The sequence below is a fragment of the Vigna angularis genome, chromosome 5, assembly GCF_016808095.1.
Source record: "Vigna angularis cultivar LongXiaoDou No.4 chromosome 5, ASM1680809v1, whole genome shotgun sequence".
Taxonomy (NCBI): Eukaryota; Viridiplantae; Streptophyta; class Magnoliopsida; order Fabales; family Fabaceae; genus Vigna; species Vigna angularis.
Genome location: NC_068974.1, coordinates 9,483,440 through 9,506,200, shown reverse-complemented (window position 1 = coordinate 9,506,200; position 22,761 = coordinate 9,483,440). Strand labels below are relative to the sequence as shown.

Below are 22,761 nucleotides of genomic sequence, written 5' to 3'. Positions count from 1 at the left end.
AATTTCAACTTATAAGTTTTACACAACATAATCTTCCCAATACAAATTTATTCTTTTTACAAAAATCCCTGAAAGTTTTTCCCCGCATCTCTCTCATCTCTAAGCTTTTTCAACCGCATCTGCAACATTATCTAATCACATATAACATGAGTTATATGATCATAGAATAAACAAATAAGGGTAAGCCAACCATATCATATCAATCATTAAACTTGTAATAAGAATAGTTCAAACATGTATTTCTACAATTACTAAAATATCATTACCCCGATGTCATTAATTCATCATTATCAAAATCAACTTCCTCAATTTCATAAACCTTACAATTTTACCATGCTTACTCACGAAGCCTTATGGTCAGACCGCTCTCTGCCTGCTTCCTTAAGCCTCACCTGTATACTATGTATTACTCTCTGAAGCCTTATGGTCAGACCTCTCTCTGCCTGCTTCTATAAAACTTATGAACCACATATTTATGTCAAAGCCTTATGGTCAGACCACTTGTTGCCTGCTTTCATAAACCTCAGGTGTTACTTTGCTCATATCAAGCTCCCATGGTATAAACCGAACATACTACTTCCCGTAGGAAACATCATTTCATAAGCAATGATTTCTTATATCTACTCCAACATTTCATCAAATCAACATTTCATACCCTCTTATCCACTCCAACATTTCATCAAATCAACAATTCATAACATCTTCTCCGCATAAATCAATCATGTTCATTCTCTAATCATAATTTGACAATAACCTATTTTGGTGTCAATAAATTAAACATATTGCCAGATATCATACTTCATATTATAAACTCATTTTGACCATACCGAGTATAACTCAACATATTTTCACCAAACAAAGATCATGGATCAACCAAAATATATCAACATATCTTAGGAACTACATATTAAAGTCTGGGCTCAATGTAATGATAAATAAAATATATATGAAATTTTTACCATGATAATATTATGCATCTACAATCAACTTGTTTTATTTTATTTTCATCCTAGTAGAGATTTTTCTTTACCCCAATTGGTCACCGGAGAGGACCCAGATGTCTGAACGCATCAAACTCACCTTCGACGCCAGCACATATGACTAGTCACAACTGACTGGACCAGGCCAGGGCTGCTCTATGATCAGGGATGTGCCAACTCAGGTTTTTAAGGTTCCTCTATCCTACCAACAAAGGGAGGCCTTCAATAATTAACAATTTATTTATTTAATTTATCTGCCTTGTTTTCTTATGCTCTAAATCTTAAAATGCCTAATTTTACTTCCTCTCACAACAACCTCAAACACTGTTTATATATTTAATACCCATATACAAGCTATTACAGAACCCTTATTCCAAACCTTCCAACAAGATTAATTTCAGCCAACAAACTCATTAAATAAATTCATCACAATAAACATCCATAATAGAATTCATACAAAATAATTATAAACAATTAACAATAATAAAACATTACTATAAATGGTCATAGAAGAATACAATATTTGACAATCATAAAAATAATCTTAATATAAAAATTCATGGGAAAACAAGAAGTTGAATCTGGCAGAGCCGGTTACACAACTTCTAATCCATCCATCAATACAATATAATTAAATAACAAGAACAATACATGTCTGGGGAAATAAGAAGTTGAATCTGGCAGAGCCGGTTAGACAACTTCTAATCCTTCCAAAAATGCAATAAAATAAATAAGCAAAGAAATAAATAGTTTGGGGAAACAAGAAGTTGAATCTGGCAGAGCCGGTTAGACAACTTCTAATCCTTCCAAAAATGTAATAAAATAAATACAGAAGGAAATAAAAAGTTTGGGGAATCAAGAAATTGAATCTGGCAGAGCCGGTTAGACAATTTCTAATCCTTCCAAAAACAATAAAAATAAATAAGGAAAACAATAAAATGTTTGGGGAAACAAGAAATTGAATCTGGCAGAGCCGGTTAGACAATTTCTAATCCTTCCAAAATACAAAAATAAACCACTAATAACATACAATTGGCATAACATAATCAACATCATATTTTACAACTATCACACTTGGATATTAACACAAAACATACTCTTATTTAAAATTCAAAATCATACAGAAACAAAATACTCCATATTCAAGATTTAAAATCAGACAAAAGAAAAATTATAGCATATTCAAGACTCAAGATAATACAAAAAAGAAATACTCAAAGTTAGCTTCCCTTACCTCTATTCCAGACTTAGTTTCCTCTTCTCAAACCGTTCTCCGGAAACTTCCAGAATTTCCCCTCTTTAACTATAATTTCCTCCAACTCTCTTCTCTCACAATTTCTCTAGAATTTTGGTGCCAATTTTCAGCCTCCCCCCCTTGGCTATTTATAGCCAAAAAATTTTACTATTCATTTTTTACTATTCATTTTTACTATTCACTTTTACCATTCATTTTTACTATTCAAAAATTATTTTTTATTCATCATTCTTATCTCTGAATGATTAATTCTACGTGGAGTGTTCTCTTCCACAATTTATTTTAATATATATATATATTTTTTTTTAACTATTCACTATTCACTATTCACTATTTACTATTTACTATTTACTATTCACTATTCACTATTCACTTTTCTTAAAAAAAATCCTAAATAAGTTATCAAAAATTTGAAGCTCTCCCTCTAGAATTACTATAACTTTATATCCAAAAATTTACATTTTTCTATCCATTAAAATTATTATTACTAATAAAATGTTAAAATTTACAATTATAAATATTTTTTTTTTTTGATCTTACATTTTAACTTACAAATATTTTCAAGGATCTTACAATCTCCCCAACAACAATTATTTTCGCCCTCGAAAATTATTTATTTAAACAAAGACTAAAAAAAAAATTACTTACAAAAGAGATATGGATATTCCTTTATCATAAATTCTTCCAATTCCCAAGTCATTTCCTGTGTGTCTTCATTCCAAAGTACCTTTACCGTGCGAATATCCTTCCCTCTTAACTTTTTCATTTGAACATCTAGTATACGCACTGGGCCAACTTCCATTGTTAAATTTTCCTTGACCTGAATTTCATCAACTTCTAACACATGCTTTGGATCTGGAATATACTTCCTCAGTTGGGATACATGAAAAACATTATGCAAATTTGTCAATCGAGGTGGTAGTGCTATCTCATAAGCCACTGGTCCAATCTTTTTGAGAATTTGATACGGTCCGAGAAATTTTGGTGTCAGTTTCCTCATCTTGATAGCTCTCCCGACTCCTGTAGTTGGCGTTACTCGTAAGAATACATGATCTCCTTCTTCAAATTCTAACGGTCTTCTTCTTTTGTCGGCATATGACTTTTGTCTACTTTGAGTTGCTTTCATCCGATCTTGGACTAATTTTATTTTTTCTGTGGTTTGTTGTAATAGCTCGGGTCCCACTGTCAGTGCTTCCCCATCTTGAAACCAACACAACGGTGTTCTACATCTTCTTCCATATAAAGCTTCATATGGTGGCATACCAATACTGGAATGATAACTGTTGTTGTAAGTAAATTCTACTAATGGTAGTATCTCATTCCAACTTCCAAGATGATCTAATACACAAGTTCTCAGCAAATCCTCCAAAGATTGAATAGTCCTTTCTGTTTGACCATCAGTCTGAGGGTGATAAGCCGAACTCATCATCAACTGTGTTCCCAGAGCCTTCTGTAGCGTCTGCCAAAACCTTGAAGTAAACCTTGGATCTCTGTCTGACACAATGCTTGTAGGTATGCCATGCAACCTCACTACTTCCCCGATGTATAACTCCGTCAGCTTTTCTAGTGACATACGTTGATTAATAGGTAAAAAGTGAGCGCTCTTGGTTAGTCTATCAACGATAACCCAGATAGAATCGTGACCTTTTGATGATTTTGGTAAATGTGTTACAAAGTCCATCGAGATACTGTCCCACTTCCATTGAGGAATGTCTAACTGTCGTAACATCCCTCCCGGTTTTTGATGCTCCACTTTTGCCTTTTGACACACCAAGCAGGCTGCTACAAACTCGGCCACATCCCTCTTCATTCCATTCCACCAAAATGACTCTTTCAGGTCCTTATACATCTTAGTCATACCTGGATGTATGCTAAGACGACTTTTATGGCCTTCGTCTAAAATTAAATGTTTTAATTCACTCTTTGCAGGGATACACACTCTGTTTTTAAATCGAAGTATGCCATCTTTACTTAGAACGAACTCCTTAGCTTGATCGGTATCCAACAACATGATCTTTTGTTGCAACTCTTGATCCATCGACTGCTCAACCTTCACTTGTTCTAAGAAGTCACTAGTGATTACTAAATGACTACACCATATGTGATCTGGGTTTAACTGCAACCCCAAGTTCATATCACGTAACTTTTCTAACAGTTCTAATTCCTTCACCATCATCGTTGTTATCTGAGCTTGTCTCCTACTCAATGCATCTGCCACCACATTGGCTTTTCCTGGGTGATATAAAAGCTCGAAGTCATAGTCCTTCATATATTCCATCCATCTTCTTTGTCGCATGTTCAATTCCTTTTGATCGAACAAATACTTTAGACTCTTATGGTCACTAAAAACTTGGAAACTTGCCCCATAGAGGTAGTGTCTCCATGTCTTTAATGCAAATACTACTGCTGCAAGTTCGATGTCATGCGTTGGGTAGTTCTTCTCATGCGCTTTTAGCTGCCTAGATGCATAAGCTACAGGTCTCCTTCCTTGCATTAGAACGCACCCCAATCCTTGATATGACGCATCGCAGTACACCTCAAAAGATTTGCTAGAGTCTGGAATGATTAATATTGGTGCTGACGTTAGTCGTTGCTTCATATTTTCAAAACTGGCTTCGCACTTGTCAGTCCACAGAAATGGTTGATCTTTACGAGTTAACTGAGTTAGAGGACCTACAATCTTGGAAAACCCTTCGACAAAACGTCGGTAATAACCGGCTAATCCTACAAAACTTCGTACTTCAGTTACAGTTTTCGGCCGCTCCCACTTTAGCACAGCTTCCACTTTTGCTGGATCCACTGAGATTCCTTGAGCAGAAATCACATGACCCAAAAATTGTACTTTCTCTATCCAGAACTCACACTTTGACAGTTTCCCATACAGTTGATGTTTTCTTAAAATTTCCAACGCCACCCTCAAGTGTTCTGCATGCTTTTCCTTATTCTCTGAATAGATAAGAATATCGTCTATAAATACTACCACGAACTTATCTAAACATGATCGAAATATTCTGTTCATGTAGTCCATAAAAATCGCTGGGGCATTCGTCACACCAAACGGCATTACCACGTACTCAAAGTGTCCATAGCGAGATCTGAAAGTCGTCTTTTGTACATCTTCCGTCTTGACAAGAATCTGATGGTACCCAGATCTGAGATCGATTTTTGAAAACACCTCTGCTCCTCTCAACTGATCTAATAGATCATCGATTCTTGGCAAAGGATATTTGTTCTTTATTGTAACCTTGTTCAACTGTCGATAATCCACGCACAACCTTGAACTTCCATCCTTCTTCTTCACCAGCAATACAGGAGCTCCCCATGGAGACACACTTGGACGGATAAACTTCTTCTCCAACAGATCTTCGATTTGCTTTTTCAACTCTGCTAGTTCGGCAGGAGCCATTCTGTATGGAGCCATAGAAACCGGGCCAGCTCCGGGCACTAGATCTATTGTGAAATCGATCTCTCGACTAGGTGGTAAACCTGGCACTTCTTCTGGAAAAACATCAACATATTCTTCTACCACAGGTATTCCGATGATTTGTTCTTCAGTATTCTCTCTTTTCTCTTGAGCTAACACCACATAGCAGGTAGCTCCATCTTTGATATCCTTCACAACGACTCGAGTTGAGCTTAGTTCTAAATCGTTCAAATTTAGAAACTCTATCTTTTGTTTCCCACAGTCAATAAGAACGTTATTGGCAGTCAACCAATCCATTCCCAAAATAATGTCTAGATTTTGAAGGGGTAAGCAGATCAAGTTCACTTTGAACTTGCGTCCTGCAATTTGGATCGGGCATCCGACACAGACTGAACTGGTCGTAACTGGTCCCGATGCTGGTGTAGAAACTACTAATTCACACCCTAGATCAAGCATCGGTAATCCGAGTCTTTCTAAACATGCTAGGGATATAAAGGAGTGTGTGGCTCCAGAGTAAAAAAAAACATATACGCATTCTCCTAACAACATACAGGAGTGTAAGATTAATGTACCTGGCTTAGTAGCCTCTTCTGCAGACATTGCGAATACTCTTCCTGTTGCCCGGGGCTTTACTTCAGCAGAATCTTGTTGTTGTGGTTCTCCCACCTTCTTTTTCTTTGGACAAACATTAGCAAAGTGTCCCGGATCATTGCAGATGAAACATCTCTTCCCTTCAACTTTTTCCCCAATAAGTTTAGGGCAGTCACGTCTGAAATGTGCCCCTCCACACTCAAAACACTTCACCGTTCCCCGATATGATAATTGTGGTTTTTCATAAGGTTTTTTGTTGAATTTCATTGAAGATTCTCCCTTTGCAAGTCTGGAAACTCTACTTGGATCAAACTCCAACAATTCTATCATTCTGGCTTTCTCTACCAATGCTGGAAACTCTTGTATTTCCAATGGCATAAGTACCTTCTTCAGTTCATGCCTTAGTCCTCCCTCGAATTTTCGACATCTCCATTCTTCTGTGATATTCTGAGTATAAAACCTCGAGAGATAATTAAATTTTACTACGTACTCTTGTACTGATAACCTCCTTTGTTGTAAGGTCAGAAACTCCGCCTCCCTTGCAAATTTTGCACTGTTTGGAAAATATTTTTCCAAGAACCTTATCTTAAAGTTCTCCCAATTCACAGCCTCACCACGAACCGTCATCAACTGTTGCATACTTTCCCACCAATATTCAGCTTCACCCACCAAAAGAAATGATGCATAAGTTAATTTTTGTTCTTCTGAGCAAGTTATTACCCGAAAAATCTTCTCATTCTGCCTTAGCCAAGAGTCAGCCTCATCAGGAGTAGCCTCCCCATTAAATTTAGTTGGATCATGCCTTAAGAAGTCATTCAAGCTAGAATGATTTTGAGGTACTTGATCAACTTGTTGTTGCTGCATCTTTGTCGAGTTTAAATGATTTCTTCAAAAAGATAACAATACAATTTAGCATATGATAATCAATTTCCTCCAATAGTCATTTTCATCATAACAATTAATAGTTTTACTAAGAATAATAATTTCACTACCCATAGTCCCAAAATACTTTCGAAAACCATTGCTCTGATACCATAATGTAACACCCAAATATTTTAAAGGGTATTACTGATAGTAGAGACTAAATTAATTTGATATCTCATATAAACAATCAAACTTTATTTCAATTACTCCAAAGTACAATACCAAACTTACAAACTTTAAACAATATAGTCTTCATCATTGAAATTTCAACTTATAAGTTTTACACAACATAATCTTCCCAATACAAATTTATTCTTTTTACAAAAATCCCTGAAAGTTTTTCCCCGCATCTCTCTCATCTCTAAGCTTTTTCAACCGCATCTGCAACATTATCTAATCACATATAACATGAGTTATATGATCATAGAATAAACAAATAAGGGTAAGCCAACCATATCATATCAATCATTAAACTTGTAATAAGAATAGTTCAAACATGTATTTCTACAATTACTAAAATATCATTACCCCGATGTCATTAATTCATCATTATCAAAATCAACTTCCTCAATTTCATAAACCTTACAATTTTACCATGCTTACTCACGAAGCCTTATGGTCAGACCGCTCTCTGCCTGCTTCCTTAAGCCTCACCTGTATACTATGTATTACTCTCTGAAGCCTTATGGTCAGACCTCTCTCTGCCTGCTTCTATAAAACTTATGAACCACATATTTATGTCAAAGCCTTATGGTCAGACCACTTGCTGCCTGCTTTCATAAACCTCAGGTGTTACTTTGCTCATATCAAGCTCCCATGGTATAAACCGAACATACTACTTCCCGTAGGAAACATCATTTCATAAGCAATGATTTCTTATATCTACTCCAACATTTCATCAAATCAACATTTCATACCCTCTTATCCACTCCAACATTTCATCAAATCAACAATTCATAACATCTTCTCCGCATAACTCAATCATGTTCATTCTCTAATCATAATTTGACAATAACCTATTTTGGTGTCAATAAATTAAACATATTGCCAGATATCATACTTCATATTATAAACTCATTTTGACCATACCGAGTATAACTCAACATATTTTCACCAAACAAAGATCATGGATCAACCAAAATATATCAACATATCTTAGGAACTACATATTAAAGTCTGGGCTCAATGTAATGATAAATAAAATATATATGAAATTTTTACCATGATAATATTATGCATCTACAATCAACTTGTTTTATTTTATTTTCATCCTAGTAGAGATTTTTCTTTACCCCAATTGGTCACCGGAGAGGACCCAGATGTCTGAACGCATCAAACTCACCTTCGACGCCAGCACATATGACTAGTCACAACTGACTGGACCAGGCCAGGGCTGCTCTATGATCAGGGATGTGCCAACTCAGGTTTTTAAGGTTCCTCTATCCTACCAACAAAGGGAGGCCTTCAATAATTAACAATTTATTTATTTAATTTATCTGCCTTGTTTTCTTATGCTCTAAATCTTAAAATGCCTAATTTTACTTCCTCTCACAACAACCTCAAACACTGTTTATATATTTAATACCCATATACAAGCTATTACAGAACCCTTATTCCAAACCTTCCAACAAGATTAATTTCAGCCAACAAACTCATTAAATAAATTCATCACAATAAACATCCATAATAGAATTCATACAAAATAATTATAAACAATTAACAATAATAAAACATTACTATAAATGGTCATAGAAGAATACAATATTTGACAATCATAAAAATAATCTTAATATAAAAATTCATGGGAAAACAAGAAGTTGAATCTGGCAGAGCCGGTTAGACAACTTCTAATCCATCCATCAATACAATATAATTAAATAACAAGAACAATACATGTCTGGGGAAATAAGAAGTTGAATCTGGCAGAGCCGGTTAGACAACTTCTAATCCTTCCAAAAATGCAATAAAATAAATAAGCAAAGAAATAAATAGTTTGGAGAAACAAGAAGTTGAATCTGGCAGAGCCGGTTAGACAACTTCTAATCCTTCCAAAAATGTAATAAAATAAATACAGAAGGAAATAAAAAGTTTGGGGAATCAAGAAATTGAATCTGGCAGAGCCGGTTAGACAATTTCTAATCCTTCCAAAAACAATAAAAATAAATAAGGAAAACAATAAAATGTTTGGGGAAACAAGAAATTGAATCTGGCAGAGCCGGTTAGACAATTTCTAATCCTTCCAAAATACAAAAATAAACCACTAATAACATACAATTGGCATAACATAATCAACATCATATTTTACAACTATCACACTTGGATATTAACACAAAACATACTCTTATTTAAAATTCAAAATCATACAGAAACAAAATACTCCATATTCAAGATTTAAAATCAGACAAAAGAAAAATTATAGCATATTCAAGACTCAAGATAATACAAAAAAGAAATACTCAAAGTTAGCTTCCCTTACCTCTATTCCAGACTTAGTTTCCTCTTCTCAAACCGTTCTCCGGAAACTTCCAGAATTTCCCCTCTTTAACTATAATTTCCTCCAACTCTCTTCTCTCACAATTTCTCTAGAATTTTGGTGCCAATTTTCAGCCTCCCCCCCTTGGCTATTTATAGCCAAAAAATTTTACTATTCATTTTTTACTATTCATTTTTACTATTCACTTTTACTATTCATTTTTACTATTCAAAAATTATTTTTTATTCATCATTCTTATCTCTGAATGATTAATTCTACGTGGAGTGTTCTCTTCCACAATTTATTTTAATATATATATATTTTTTTTAACTATTCACTATTCACTATTCACTATTTACTATTTACTATTCACTATTCACTATTCACTTTTCTTAAAAAAAATCCTAAATAAGTTATCAAAAATTTGAAGCTCTCCCTCTAGAATTACTATAACTTTATATCCAAAAATTTACATTTTTCTATCCATTAAAATTATTATTACTAATAAAATGTTAAAATTTACAATTATAAATATATTTTTTTTTTATGGATCTTACATTTTAACTTACAAATATTTTCAAGGATCTTACACTCACCACACTCCCCTCCGCCGCGCCGCTCCTCCTCCCCGCACTCCTCTCCCTCCACGCCAATCTCCGCCGTCTCCCTGGTCCACACGCCCAATCCAACGCAGCCTGCAAAACTTTCAAATCAACACCATCCCCAGCAACACAGTATGTCTGATTAGCATTATCACTGGCCAGAAAAGCCCCAACCCCAGACACACGAAGCAAATAAGCCGGCGTAGCATTCCCATAAAACAAACCCCAATAAGCCTCTAACAGAGGCGGGGACCTCAAATCTTCGTTAAAAAGCTCATATATATAAACACTAGAAGTGATTTCGGGATGCAAAGGGGTGCCACTCCGATCCAAAACATGCTTAATAAGTGGCGAATTGAATGTGACAGCGTTGGAAAATGTGGCATAGGGTTCTTTGGAGTCCCCTTTGGAAGGCCAGCCGGTTTCCGTGACAAGAACTACGATGTCAGAGACATTGAGGTTCTTCATGGAGAAGTACGCAGCGTCGATCATGGCGTCGAGGAGGTTGGTGTAGTGAAGAAGAGTGTTGGGATCAACCAGGGAGACGGCGGAGGGAGAGGAGTGCGGGGAGGAGGAGCGGCGCGGCGGAGGGGAGTGTGGTGAGGACCTTGTCGCCGACTAAGACGGCGGAGGGTGGCGGGGCGGAATGCGGCGACGTTTTTGCGGATCCAGGAGGAGGCGGTGGCGTTGGAGGAACCGATTGCGAGGAGCTGGTTGTTGGGGACGCTGATGGTGACGTGGATGTCAGCCACTTAACACCGTTAGTGTGTATTTAACGGAGATGACTATATTGACACAAATTTTTTCTATGTTTGGATTCAATTGACACTTTTACACCACGTGAGGACGACAATGAAACTTTTTTAAAAATGAGGATGAATTTGACACAATTCAACCAAACTGGGGACAAAGGAAGCAATTAAACCTAATTTAAATAAACTTAATCTAATTTACATTGAACTTTATTTAAAAAGATTGGTTGATCAGTTTTGTTACCTCTAATAAATGTTATAATTATTATAGTGATATTTTTAATAAAATTTATATTTTTATTATTTTTAATAAGATTAAGTTTATTTAAATTAATATTTTACACTGAATTTTGTTTTTAAATCTTAAATATATTTATTTTAAATTGTTATAAAAATATTTCAAAATTTTATATTTAAGTTTATAATATTATTATTTTTAAACCAACTCTAATATTTGTATAGAAATTATTAATATATAAATATTTGAAACATATTTTAAATAAAGTTCAATGTATAATATAAATTTAATATTGTAAAAATTATTTAATAAAAATATAAATTTTAATGAAGATATCATTATATATATATATATAAAAGTTAAATTTGGTTTTAATTTGGACAAAGATGAAATTGGTCCAATTTAAAAAAAAACATTAGGATTAAAATGAGATAAAATACAAATAAAAAAATAAAATTGAGATTTTCACATGACACGTGTCATTATCATTTCCACATCACATTGTCTGCCACTACGTGACAAATTATTTTTAAAATAAAAATTTAAAAAAAATAAAATAAAATAAACCACATAGTGACATGTGGCATTGACTTAACATCATTAGTTTGTATTAAAGAAAATGGTCAGATTACATAACAAATGTAGCTTCACTATAATGTTGGGGGCGTTTAGTAACAAGTCCATCATAAGAATCTTGAGACCTTTCAGGATTACATCTCCAACGTCAATTTCACTCAAAAAATTAAAAAGTTTTCACCGATCATTTTTAAAATTGACTTTTTGCTTGCATAATGCCAAATAGGTGATGTGGAAAACGTTTTTTATGTTTAAATTAATAATAATTTTTTTATGTTTTATAGTTAAAGATAATTATATTAAAATTCAATTAAAAAATAAAACATAGAAAATTTTTTTTCAAGATAAAATTAGAAAAAAATTCTGTTTAAATTTTTCATTCATTAGTTGACGTATTTTATTCAATAAATAAAAAATCAAAATCAGAAAAAAAAATATAAGTATTGCATACTTTTTTTATAATTAAAATAAAAAAATGTTTTATTTATACTTGTTGTATAAAACTTTAAATGAGTTTATTTTTGAATCTAGTCCTATATTTTAATAACTAAATAATCCATTTATGAACTCAACATTTAAAAATTTTGTATAAACAGTTACAAAATTAAATGAACAATCATATATTTCAAGAGAAATGTGTCAAAAAAGAAATAAAGTTATTCATTTGGAATTTGACTTTTTTTAAGTTATTGAAGTAAATAAAACTCTAAAATTGAAATGAAAGACTTAAATGAAAGACTTAAAGTTAAAATTGAAGTAAATAAATCAATACGAAACTTCACTTTTATAATACTAGCAAACTATGTTTTTCTAACCACGGTAATAGAAAACCAAGATGTGAACTAAAATTATTAAAACCAAAAGTGAAAGGTAAAAAATTATTCGAAATTAAAAGAGACAAAATGCACGATATCTATGTTGCTTAATAAAAAATTTATCACCTAAATAAAAAAAAGAAAATAGTTGAAATAAAAATACATAAAATAGGTTATCAACATCAAAGTTAGTTTCTATTTATATAGCATACACCTACAAAATTTGAAAATTTCTTATGAAGACAAATATTTAAGGTTTAATGTTTCGGTAGATCCCTATTTTCGTCCAGAATCTCAAATAGGTCATCTTCTTTTTCGGCGTCTCAATTGAATCCTTATTTTGTGAAAATTGCATCAATTAGACTCTTACCGTTAAATTAGACCTAACAACGTTAATGTATACGTGACGTGGCACAATGAATTATCTTTTTAAGTGAGGTGACTGAATGATGTGGATTTAAAATTATTTGAAAGTTTAAATTATTTTAAATTATTTGACTTTTTATTTTCTTTTGAAATAAGTTTTAATAAAAGGTTTATTTGATTAGTGTTAAAGTAATTTTCGATTTCAAATTTACCTCAAGAACAACCGTAAACAGGACTTGCAATTAGGGTTTGGAAACGAAATAGATTGAAACTGGTGTCTGCAACTAAACAAATTGCTCATAGTTTCCCCTTGATTTGTCACCAGCTCGCGGCCAGATAAGCCTCTGACGACATTGTCTTCTCATGTTGCCTTCTTCTTCCTCATCAAGCACGCGTGCTCCCTTTCTCCTTCTCCCAGTAAGCGAGCCATACCCTTCACCTGAAGCACTACTCAAATCCACATCATTCAGCCACGTCGGTAAAAAAGACAGTTCACCGTGCCACGTCAAGTCTACATTAACGTTGTTAAGTCCAATTTAATGGTAGGGTCTAATTGATGCAATTTTCACAAAAAGAAGAACTCAATTGAGATGCTGAAAAAGAAAGGAACCTATTTGAGATTCTGGACAAAAATAAGGATCTACCGAAACATTAAACCAATATTTAACCTAAAACAAAAAAAAAGGTAAATATTTGAAAATTGTCCTTCATGGCAATTAACAATCCAACTGGATGCTCGTGGTTTGGTCGTATAATTGCCATTAATCTAATAGAGGAGTATTTGGGTTGCCTAGGATGGTTTAGGTAGGTCTCGATTGTCCATGTAGATAGGGGGTAAGGTGATAATAGCGTTGGGTGGTAGGTTAAGGTATGCTTGGGATGGTTGGTAGAATAAATTTGACATATAAGGTGGGTGGTGCATGTGTGAGTTTCTAGGTTGTCACTACAAGAAAAACTGGAGTTACTTACCGATATTTACATACGGATTCTAATTCGTATGTAATATTATATTACATACGTATTTTACATACGGATTCAGAAAAATGAGTAACATACAAATTTTTACTTACGGATTCGTAAAAATGGGTGAGTAGCCCTTGGTCATCATCGTAGCTTAGATGTTTGTCTGAAAGAACATCTAATTACAATCTTTTGCGTCTTCTTGGGAGCAGGTTGAGCAATTGTAGCTTCACTTCACTAGATTGTTGGAGCATTTAAAAACAAGTCCATCATAAGATTCTTGAGACCCTTCAGGATGTACATCTACTAGTAGAAAAATGACATTTTATGACGACCTATTATGACGGATAAAAATTATCCATCATAATAGGTTGACCGGTGGCAGAATGGTAATAAAAATAAGACATATTATAACGTAGTTTTGTAAATCAGTTATAATATGAAACGCAATGCCAAACTTGTAAATAATTTTGAGACATATTATGACGTAGTTTTGTATATCAGTTATAAGATGAAATGCGGTGGCAAACTTGTAAATAAGTTCAAAACCTATTATTACATAGATATGGGCACCTGTTGGAAATTTCTTAATTTATTATAACGGAGTTTTAGAAATCAGTTATAATCTCTCTTCCTCTCTAATTTTTCACATTTCCCTCTCGCTATCTGATAAGAGTTGAAAAACTGTTATTTTCATGCTTAAATTTGATACTAAAAGCAACCTTTAACACTTAGAAACTAGCTTGAAATCATGCTTTTGGTTATATTTTTAGAAATAAGAGAGCTGGACAGGTTTATGCTTGATTTCAGTGTTTTATGCAGGTTTTAAGGTGAATTTGGTGAAAGAAGTGAAGAAGGATAGGAATGGAATTAGAAAAGACATTAAAAAGTGCAAAAGGAGAAGCTGCAACCACCGCTCAACGGTAAACTGCCGCTAAGCGGCACTCAGAAACCCACGTTGGCTCTGCTGAGGGGTGAAAAGGCCGCTGAGGGGAGGAAACCAACTCACGCACTTACCGCTGAGCGGTACTATTTTGGGCTTGGGCCTAATTTTCTGTAATTTTACGAATAATATATAAGCTTTAGGGTTTCCTAGGGTTTGTATCTTTGGCTGGGACGAAGCAAACACTCTCCTTTTCCACCCCTTTGAAGGAAGATCTTGGATGCTCAGGCTACCTCTCTACCTTTCTAGGGTTTTATCTTTCATTCTTTCATTATTGTTCATCTAGAGTCACCATGAATATGGTGAACTAAACTTTGTATTGTTGTTGGGGAATCAATGTAATGTTGTGAAACTCTCATATATGGAATTTGTGTTTAAACATCTTATTTGAGATACATGCTTTCTTTCATCAGTAGTTAGGGGTTTTCCTCTTTGCTTAATGCTTGCATTGTTTAACTCATTCATTGTCATGATCATTGATTTTGTCGATATGGGAACGTACGGGGAAGTCTAGATCCGGGGAATTTCTCCCAATAGCATATTGGTTGCCTTTAAGCTCCTGCACTTCAGAACTAATTACTAGGAATGCTAGGAATTGTATGAACTCGTAATTAAGGATAGGCCTTCTTGACAAGGTAATTTAGAGAGTGGCATTAACATTGATGAAAAGATTGATGAATTCCTAAAGTATATGAGAGTGGATAAGATGAAATTGATAACCCCAACAACATACTCATCCATATCATTCATTACGTGTTTGTTTTACTCTTTTTGCCATTGATCAAATTCATGCATACATATTTAATTACTGTCTTTTGCATTAAAAACCTACAATCAATTGTTCACAAGTCTTAAATAATCAACAAATCAGATAACTAACTAGGCCGTGAGTCCTTTGGGAAAACGATACTTGGTCTTACCTAGTTTTATTACTTGATACGATTCGGTCACACTTGCCGATTGTTAAACAAGTTTGTGGCGCCGTTTTCGGTGTTCATAAATTTGTCATCAAGTTTTTGGCGCCGTTACCGGGGACTCGTGGTTTAACTAGTTTATTTGTTTGATTATTGATTATCTTTGACTTGAATTTTGAAATTTGAATTTCTGTTTTTATTTTCTGTTTATATTTTTCAGTTTTTATTTTATTTTATTTTATTTTATTTTTATGTTTTTATTTTTCTTTATTTTTTCGGTTTTTATTTTTCTGTTTTCTGTTTTTTATTTTATCTTCTTATCTTTAATCTTATTTCTTCTATATCTTTTTGTGCTAACCAATTCTTTTAGGGATTTGTTTTCTTGTGTATGCAGGAAGCAATCCGAACTAGGAGCAAGAAAACTGCAGAACCTCTTCTTGAAGGTTTAGACGAGAGTAGACAGAGGAGGAGAATCCGTACATCTAGAGAACTCTTTCCTTCTCCGGAAACTCTGTTACAACCATCACCACAAAGTTCTGACCATAGCATTGAGGAGATGGAGAACAATAATAACAGACGAAATCTTGCTGACTATACTAATGTAGCTGGACCTTAGCATTTCAACAGCATAGCAAGACCAAGAGTCAATGCGGCTAATATGGAGGTGAAACCAGCACTAATCCAATTGGTTAAGAGTAACCAGTTTAATGGGTTGTCTCACGAAAGCCCATATGAGCACCTCACTACATTTAATGAGATTTGCAACACAGTAAAGATAAATGGGGTGCCGGACGAAGCGATCAAACTTAGCTTGTTTCCATTCTCACTAGGAGGCAACGCTAAGATTTGGTTGAACTCTTTTTCAGAAGGAAGCTTTACAGAGTGGGAAGAGGTGGTAACAAAGTTCCTACACAAATATTTTCCACAATCAAAAGTAAATAAAGGAAAGCAAGAGATTACATCTTTCAGGCAAGGTATGGAGGAATCACTAGGACATGCATGGGACAGATATAAAAGCTTACTGAGAAAAACTCCCACACATGGTTTTGACGAAGGGGAAGTAGTCTTGGCTTTCCTTACAGGTCTTGGTTCCCAAACCAAGATGATGCTTGACGCCACAGCTGGAGGAAACATCAAATGGAAAACTCCAAAGGAAGCTACAGAAATCATTGATAATATGGCTACTAGTGATAATGATCTGAATAGTGAAAGAGGAGCTCCTAGTCAACAAAAAGGAGTTCTACAGCTGCAAACCCATGACGCCTTGCTAGCACAAAATAAGATACTAACTCAACAACTGGAAGCTCTTACGAAAACACTTGCACAATTGCCGAAAGAGTTAAAGACTGTTGCACAGGTTCAATCACAATTGTGTGAATTGTGTGGAGGTGACCATATAAATGGTCAGTGTGCCTTTCCAGCAGAAGCTTTGGAAGATGTAAACTTCATGGCCAATCAGTTTCCGTACCGTCAGGGGAACTTCAATCAAGGGTGGAAACCACACCCAAGCATTGGTCAAGGACAAAGTGGGCAGGCTGGACAAACTGGGCAATTCAACAAGCAACAGCAACAACCAACTTTATGGCAACAGATTTCTGCACTTAATGAAAGGTCCATAAGGATGGAAGAAACTCTTAATCAATTTATACAGAAAATTGAATCTTCTCAAAAGAGTACTGATGCTGCTATTAAGAATTTGGAGATTCAAATGGGTCAGATTACCAAGCAAGTGGAAGAAAGGCCTAATAGAAATTTTGGGGCTAATACTGAGGTTAACCCCAGGGAAGAATGTAGAGTGGTGGAGAGTACAACTGATGAAATAGTTGAGTTAGATAAAGAGAAGGAGAAAGGAGAGGAAGAAAAAGAAAAGAGAGAAAAGAGAGAAAAAGAAAAAGAAGAGAGAAAAGAGAAGAGAGAGAGAAAAGAGATAAAGAGTAATGATATGTTTCCTTTTCCAATAAATCATGAGAAACAATTTGATTTTACAAAATTATTCAGTATGGTGGACAATGATGCACCTTGGAAGGAGATACTACAGCAAATTGCAGTTTATACTAAACCTGAGGAAGAAATCTCTACAAAGAAAAGACGTAGAGATGAAGATACAAATAAGTATATAACTGTCAAAAAGGAGTCATTCCCTCCAAAAGCCGAGGATCCAAGAGGATTTTCCATTCCATGCACAATAGGGAAGAAAAGAGTCAGAAAAGCTTTACTTGATTTAGGATCAAGTGTCAACTTGATACCTTATTCTTTACTTGAACAGATTGGTGATGTGGATGTGAAACCTATAAAGGTTAACTTAGTAATGGCAGATGGATCTTCGAAGACACCTTATGGAATAACAAAGGACATTATAGTTTGTGTAGGCAAACTACAATTCTTGGCAGACTTTGTGGTGATAGAGATGGAGACCGAAAAGATACCCATCATTCTCGGAAGACCGTTTATGAAAACGGCCAAAGCTATCATTGATGTGAACGAAGGTATAGTTGTATTCGAAGACCGAGAAGAAAGGGTTGTTGTAGATGTTTTCAAAGAGGAGAGACAGATGCAGGAGGAAGAAGCTAGTCATAAAGCGGCATTTCAAGATGTACTCATGACTAGCCCCAAAGATGAAAAGCTCAAAGTTAAAGGTAAACATTGTTTGTTGTTTCAGGTACATGAAAAAGAGAAGATTGGCAGAGGAAGAAAAGTTCTTGATGATGGGATGAAAGAACAACTCAAACTTGGTACACATGTGAGATTCAAAAACAAGTTGTGGGTTGTGAAAGGCTATAAAGAAAAGGGGATGATAGAGATAGAGTCTCCATATTCTAGAAGAGTTAAAACAGTACACCGGAAGCAGTTGAAGAGTTGGTGGGGTACGGATATTAATCTTGAAGAAGGAACTTGAACTTTATTAGGTCAAGCTAATGAAGTTAAAAGAGCGCTTGCTGGGAGGCAACCCAGTGATTTAAGAACTTTTAATTTTTGGTTTGGTGATGCAATTTTGAACTTTTGGATAGTTTATTTTTTGTTTTTGTTATAAGTTTGTTACAGGGTTTACATCTACTGATGGATGTTAGGCGGAAGAGTATCTACTGAAGGATACTATGTTTGTATATACCTACTGATGGGTGTTGGTAAGGAAAATTTGCACCTACTGAAGGGTGCTGGAGGATTTTGGGTCAGGCTCGTGACGTTAAACAAGCGCTACCTGGGAGGCAACCCAGTTGATTGACTTTTCTGTATAATTTTTTGTTTTGATCCTGCTTTAGTTGCATTATAGGGTTGTGCATGAGTGATCTAAGAATTTTATTGCAGGGAGCCAGTGAGGGGTATGTTTAGGACGCATCTATGTCAAGCTAAGAAGAAGAACACTTCCCGTAAGTGCCGCTGAGCGGTAGTGTCGCAGAAGGGGCTTGGGTTGCCCCTCAGCGGAACCCGAGCCCATTAGGGGTATTTTTATACCCTAAGCTGCGCCTTGGCCTCTCTTTTTAGATTCTTCTCTGCACACACTCCTACATACTTTTCCAAGGTTTTCTACAACTTTTCCCTCATCCCTTTTGAGAAAATTTCTTTTCCACTCACTCTCTAACTTGTTGTCCATTTAAGTTTGGGGTTGGGAGAGAGCATCATTGATGGGGATGAGTTTTTCAAAACACTAGAGCAGGGTTTGTTTTATAATTCATTGTTACTAGAATAGGGTTTGATGTACTCAATGGAAACTTTATCTGTTATGATGGTTTTTTGATGATTGTGAATGTGTGATAAGTAATGCTTGAATGATGCTTTGATATGGATTGATGTTGAGATGTGCACAATTACATGTTTATACAGGTGGTTCACAAGCTTTGTGAATAAATGCAAGTTATTATGATTGTGATTATGATATTAAGCAGGATGTGTATGTCAAATGTGAATGAGATTATATGTGAGGTTTTGAGTTCCAGAGTTTTTGTGATTGAGTGCTATTACTTTGGAAGCATGAATAACTTTGCCCAGGTTTTCTATGATTGAATCAATTGCTTGTTTGCATTATATGATCAAGGCCGTTTGTTGGAAACCCTTATATTAGCCAAATTGCATGAAATAAGCCAATAAAAGAGAACACTATGTGTTCTATCATTTGAACCCCTAGCCTTGAACATAAATTTAAAACCCTTGTTGAGAGCTTTACCTTGAGTTAAGTAGAAAATATTTTGTGGTATTGATAAATGTTCAAGTTTGGGGTTGTTGGAAAATAAAAAGGGAAATTAAAAGCATTGAGCTAAGAGCTAAGAATTAAGTATGTGAAAATAGAAAGAAAAGAAAAGAAAAGAAAAAGCAAAGCTCAATGCAAAGGAAAGTTGGGAAAAGTAAGAATGATTGTGTTTATATGATTCTCTTAACTCAAGGGTTTTGTGATCTAGCAAAACCAATTTTCTTGTTAGCCCAGCCACATTATAAGCCATTGAAAGTCTTTGTGATGGTGCATGCTTGTGAATTTATTTGATTGTGGTTAAATGAAAGGCAAAGCTAATTCATGTGACACTGTGATAGTATAGTGAATGAGTGATCACCTTTTACACACTTGTGTTTGAGAGAAACACTTTACCTAGTGAGGAAAGATTCCATGAGCACATAAACATCTTTGCTTAGTTGATTGATCATTCATGAAAAATAGCATTTGTTGGATATTAAGTGATTTTGTCAACACTCAAAGCGTGTGCATGTCTTGATTGAAATCTTTGTCATGAGTTTAATTGAAGTTTTTACTTATCTTGAAAAGAGGATTTTTGAATGAGTGAACCATTGTACAGATTGGTAGAAGATTGAGTTACATTTTGTTTGCTTGAGGACAAGCAAAGTTCTAAGTTTGGGGTTGTGATAACAGTTGAAAAACTGTTATTTTCATGCTTAAATTTGATACTAAAAGCAACCTTTAACACTTAGAAACTAGCTTGAAATCATGCTTTTGGTTATATTTTTAGAAATAAGAGAGCTGGACAGGTTTATGCTTGATTTCAGTGTTTTATGCAGGTTTTAAGGTGAATTTGGTGAAAGAAGTGAAGAAGGATAGGAATGGAATTAGAAAAGACATTAAAAAGTGCAAAAGGAGAAGCCGCAACCACCGCTCAGCGGCAGTTTACCGCTGAGTGGCACTCAGAAACCCACGTTGGCTCCGCTGAGGGGTGAAAAGGCCGCTGACGGGAGGAAACCAACTCACGCACTTACCGCTGAGCGGTACTATTTTGGGCTTGGGCCTAATTTTCTGTAATTTTACAAATAGTATATAAGCTTTAGGGTTTCCTAGGGTTTGTATCTTTGGCTGGGACGAAGCAAACACTCTCTTTTTCCACCCCTTTGAAGGAAGATCTTGGATGCTCAGGCTACCTCTCTACCTTTCTAGGGTTTTATCTTTCATTCTTTCATTATTGTTCATCTAGATTCACCATGAATATGGTGAACTAAACTTTGTATTGTTGTTGGGGAATCAATGTAATCTTGTGAAACTCTCATATATGGAATTTGTGTTTAAACATCTTATTTGAGATACATGCTTTCTTTCATCAGTAGTTAGGGTTTTTCCTCTTTGCTTAATGCTTGCATTGTTTAACTCATTCATTGTCATGATCATTGATTTTGTCGATATGGGAACGTACGGGGAAGTCTAGATCTGGGGAATTTCTCCCAATAGCATATTGGTTGCCTTTAAGCTCCTGCACTTCAGAACTAATTACTAGGAATTCTAGGAATTGTATGAACTCGTAATTAAGGATAGACCTTCTTGACAAGGTAATTTAGAGAGTGGCATTAACATTGATGAAAAGATTGATGAATTCCTAAAGTATATGAGAGTGGATAAGATGAAATTGATAACCCCAACAACATACTCATCCATATCATTCATTACGTGTTTGTTTTACTCTTTTTGCCATTGATCAAATTCATGCATACATGTTTAATTACTGTCTTTTGCATTAAAAACCTACAATCAATTGTTCACAAGTCTTAAATAATCAACAAATCAGATAACTAACTAGGCCGTGAGTCCTTTGGGAAAACGATACTTGGTCTTACCTAGTTTTATTACTTGATACGATTCGGTCACACTTGCCGATTGTTAAACAAGTTTGTGGCGCCGTTTTCGGTGTTCATAAATTTGTCATCACTATCTCTAATTTCATTTCACGTTCCCTTTCACTCTCGTTCCTCTCTTCCGCTTTCGGCACTCCTTCGGCATTTCACGTTCCCTCTTCCGCTCTTGGCATTTCACGTTCCAAGAACACTCTGAGAACACTCCTTGGCGCTTGTGCTTTTCTCGGCTCCGAGAACACTCCTCCCTCCACGGTGCAACTGTGGTTGTGGTTTAGGCTATAGAGAGAAGGAGAGCTAGGTTAGGGGAAGGCGAAGGCCAGCAAACTTAAAGCATTGTTTCTACAACTTACCAAGAAGTTATAGAACCTTCCGAGACTGCTTCTGCCTTCTCTACCTCTTTGTCGAAATCTCTGAAGTCTAACAAAGTAGGTTTTATGATTCATAGTTCGAAATCTCCAAAATTTCTTCTACTATTTGTTTTTTCCTAATTTGTTATGATTTTCTTCTATTAATTTCACTAATTTCTCTTAGATTGGTGGGGAAGTTAGCGGCATTAGCACGAGAGAGGAGGAGGAGGAGGGAGCCTTCAATGCCGAATCCACAGCGGTGATTGGAGAATTTTGAAGATAGGCTAAGAAGTTGTTAGAATTATGAGATTTGATCCTTTGCTTTCACTCCCTTGTTCTTGGATCTTTGTCTCGACGTGCTATCCCAATCCTTCTTTATAACACTTTTCCCCCCTCTTTATCCTGTTAATTTAGTTTTTTGTCTGATTTTTATAGGTCTACTATGTATTTACACTTTACTTTCAAGACTAATATATACATCAAAACTTCCTTTTTCCTAACCTAGACGTGTATATAGTAGCAATTAAAGTTTAGCTAA

General features: G+C 35.0%; 1 protein-coding gene across 1 annotated transcript; it reads right to left on the bottom strand.

Annotated features, from left to right (window-relative positions):
• Positions 1–5,685: 5,685 nt before the first annotated feature.
• LOC128196619 (glucan endo-1,3-beta-glucosidase 1-like) lies at positions 5,686–22,319 on the bottom strand. Its single transcript, XM_052878106.1, has 3 exons — positions 22,227–22,319; positions 10,244–10,867; positions 5,686–5,733 (listed from the first exon to the last, which is right to left on the bottom strand). The coding sequence occupies exons 1-3, from the start codon at positions 22,317–22,319 to the stop codon at positions 5,686–5,688; spliced, it is 765 nt and encodes a 254-aa protein (XP_052734066.1).
• Positions 22,320–22,761: the final 442 nt, after the last annotated feature.